The following is a 2,761-nucleotide window of genomic DNA, read 5'->3' as shown; positions in this document are numbered from 1 at the left end:
TCCTCTTCGTCCTCCTCCACTCTGCTCTCACCCCCTGCCAAAGCAGGGAAATTCGCGTCGCCGAAAAGTGTATTCTTTTATGGCCGTGGCGGTGCGCAGAACGTTAGCTGTGTATATCGTTTCGAGGCCGAGCCGGATCACAGGATAGAACTGTCGATAAGTAAGGCCTCGTTTGGGGATAAAGGATGTTCCTCTTATGTGGATCCGTTGGTCAATAGATGGACTTGCGATCGACGCATAGGGGATTCCACGAGGCTCGGCGTCGCGGAGTTGATCGTTGCCGAGTATCCTTGGCAGGGAGTGGAGTTGGTATGATAGATTTTTGATAAAGGAAAAAGAAATGAGATAAAAAAATAAATAAATTATTAAATAAAAATGAAATTGTTTGTACATTCAGATTCGAGATTGCCTGTGTTCGAACGTGAGCGACAGGATCGTCCTGAGAACGTTGACATCAAATGTGGTCGAGGTCCGATTCACGGTTTCCTTGATGAACGTCACGCAGGATTACAGGGATTTTTACTTCGAGGGAGAATATCGTTTCGTTGCGCTGGGGGCGGAGACGAGTGAGCAAGGTTGCTCGACGAAGCTCGAGGAGCGACGGTTACGAGGGACCAGTGGTGAAATTTCCCTCAGAAGTCCGTTACCGCGAGTAATTCCCGGTGTTGCCGCCGTGGAAGAAATTCTAACCAACACGGAAGATCTGACCGCGACCCAATGTGTGAACGAACCTTGGTTAATAGAACCGGAGGACGCGCGAATTAATTATTTGTATTTAAGAACGGCTGGGTACGGTATCACATTGGATAACGTCGAGGAATGCACGACATTGAATAGAATTGTCGTTTATTCGGCGGCCAACACGAAGGATCGTAGTGTAATTTGTCCCGAGGTAGGTGTCGACACTGCAAGAACGGTGGATTTTTTCTCTGGTGGTTGGAACTATAGCGCCATTAACGCTACTGTCGCCATGACGCAACACTCGAGGAGCTTCGTCGTCGAATTCCTTCAAAGGGAGCCTGGATTTTATGCCGTCACTTGGATGGCTATTTCTAAAAGATCTCCGAGTTCTAGCATCGGGCCTAATGTCTTCACGATACTGCCTCACGAGGATTGTCCTTATCGGTAAGGTTGATCCCTGTTGTTCAAGTAATTCTAGATATAAAGATATAAAAACAATATGTGGTGTGTTTGTTACGTAATTTTATTTTATAGGTGCCCCGAAATTCAGGCGTGTATAAGTTCTGTTTTATGGTGCGATGGGATCCGTCATTGCCCTTCCGGTTTCGACGAGGAAGAAACCAATTGTTCGTACCGTTTCGGTGTAACATTACTCTACGTGGCCGTAGGAGCTGGTGCTTTAGGTATATTTCTGATCCTGTTGCTTGCTACTGGTTGCCTCAAGTACTGCCTCTATCGACATAAAGCTCGAAAGAAAAAAAAGAATGTCGTTTTGAACGTGAACCATCTCCATGTGAATCACACTCATCATAATAATGGTTTAACCGGAAGTCGTTTAAGCGGACGATATAATCTTGCCACGCCACAAGAAATGTATTTGGAAAATTATGGGAAGGACAGTATTTGTTGACAATACGCCATTGCCAATATCGAGACCACCGTGTGAATATTACAGGATTTTTAAAATATGCCTACCTCGCTGGCCTCTGATCCCCCTCCCCTCCCGCGGAAAAAATGAAAGCAAACGACGAAATAATTGATCGAATATTTCCCCATTGGATAGCGCATACGCGCGAGAAAAACATATACGCAATAATCGTACTAAATTCTCGTAGACCAATTTGAAGGCATTTAACAAAAGAAATGGATTCTGAGTTGTATCGAAGTTTCGAGCACGATCTACGCTTTGTCTTAAATATTTAATTTTAGACGAGAGGAAGAAACGTCACTTTTGATGACGTCTTTTAGATTTTAAATTGGAATACTAAGAGGTTTCGAATTTCACAGCATATTAACTAATAGACAAAGAATGGATCGAATCGATGAAAAAATTCGTGCTGCTCGAATAAATCGTGTATATGGTTTCCATGGAAAAACCGTGGTATCACAGTAGCACTAGGAACACACGTTTTTAGGTTAAAGTAATGCGTGATTATGAAAAAGAGAGAAAGAGAGAAAGAGAGAGAGAGAGAGAAAGAGAGAAATGAAAAAGAACATACAGAGCATGAAAGATTATACTACGAAGAAAAAATGAGCATGGCTGATGCGTACGAATATATGCTTTTAAAACGAAGTAGGAATCTGTAATTTGCATCGAGAAAAAAAGAGAAAATTTTTATCACAGTCGGTTGCTGGGAAACGAGTGTTACAAACGTCCACGACGAGAAACGACGCAGAACTGAATTGGCGGGAAAAAGAGGGAACTGAAAATAGTGGCCAGTATAAAATCCGATTGAATGAATCCTATACATATAAATCGCATGTGAACATCGGGGGAAAACGAAACGGAACTACTGTGATTTATTGAAAAAGAAATTTAAAAAAAAAACAAAAAACTTTATGATCATACTTTATGAAAACTGTACAAAAAAAAAAGCTAAAAAAAGAAAATAGAAAAAAAAAAAAAAGAAACAGATTATTTCGATCGATATTTCTCACTTTTAAAATCAATTTTATTCTATAATTTTATAAATTGTCGTGTTTGAATGACGATATTCATATGCAATTTATTCTAAGGAATTACACGACCAAGATCAATTATATGCGTTATCATCGACCCCAGTTCCATCTTATCAAATCG

General features: G+C 41.0%; 1 protein-coding gene across 2 annotated transcripts in view; it reads left to right on the top strand.

Annotated features, from left to right (window-relative positions):
- The window catches only part of LOC102671953, a 35,064-nt gene extending 32,555 nt beyond the window's left edge, over window positions 1-2,509 (top strand). For both annotated transcript variants that reach the window (XM_031512361.1, XM_031512362.1), the window contains exons 13-15: window positions 1-309; window positions 398-1,125; window positions 1,216-2,509. In XM_031512361.1, the coding sequence (XP_031368221.1) occupies window positions 1-309; window positions 398-1,125; window positions 1,216-1,591 (1,413 nt within the window). In that variant the 3' untranslated portion in view covers window positions 1,592-2,509. The remainder of the gene's footprint in view (window positions 310-397; window positions 1,126-1,215) is intronic.
- Window positions 2,510-2,761: the final 252 nt, after the last annotated feature.

This window comes from Apis dorsata, unplaced genomic scaffold (genome assembly GCF_000469605.1).
Source record: "Apis dorsata unplaced genomic scaffold, Apis dorsata 1.3 scaffold_416, whole genome shotgun sequence".
NCBI lineage: Eukaryota > Metazoa > Arthropoda > Insecta > Hymenoptera > Apidae > Apis > Apis dorsata.
The sequence above is the reverse complement of the archived record's forward strand: the minus strand, read 5'-3'. Positions and strand labels throughout refer to the sequence as shown.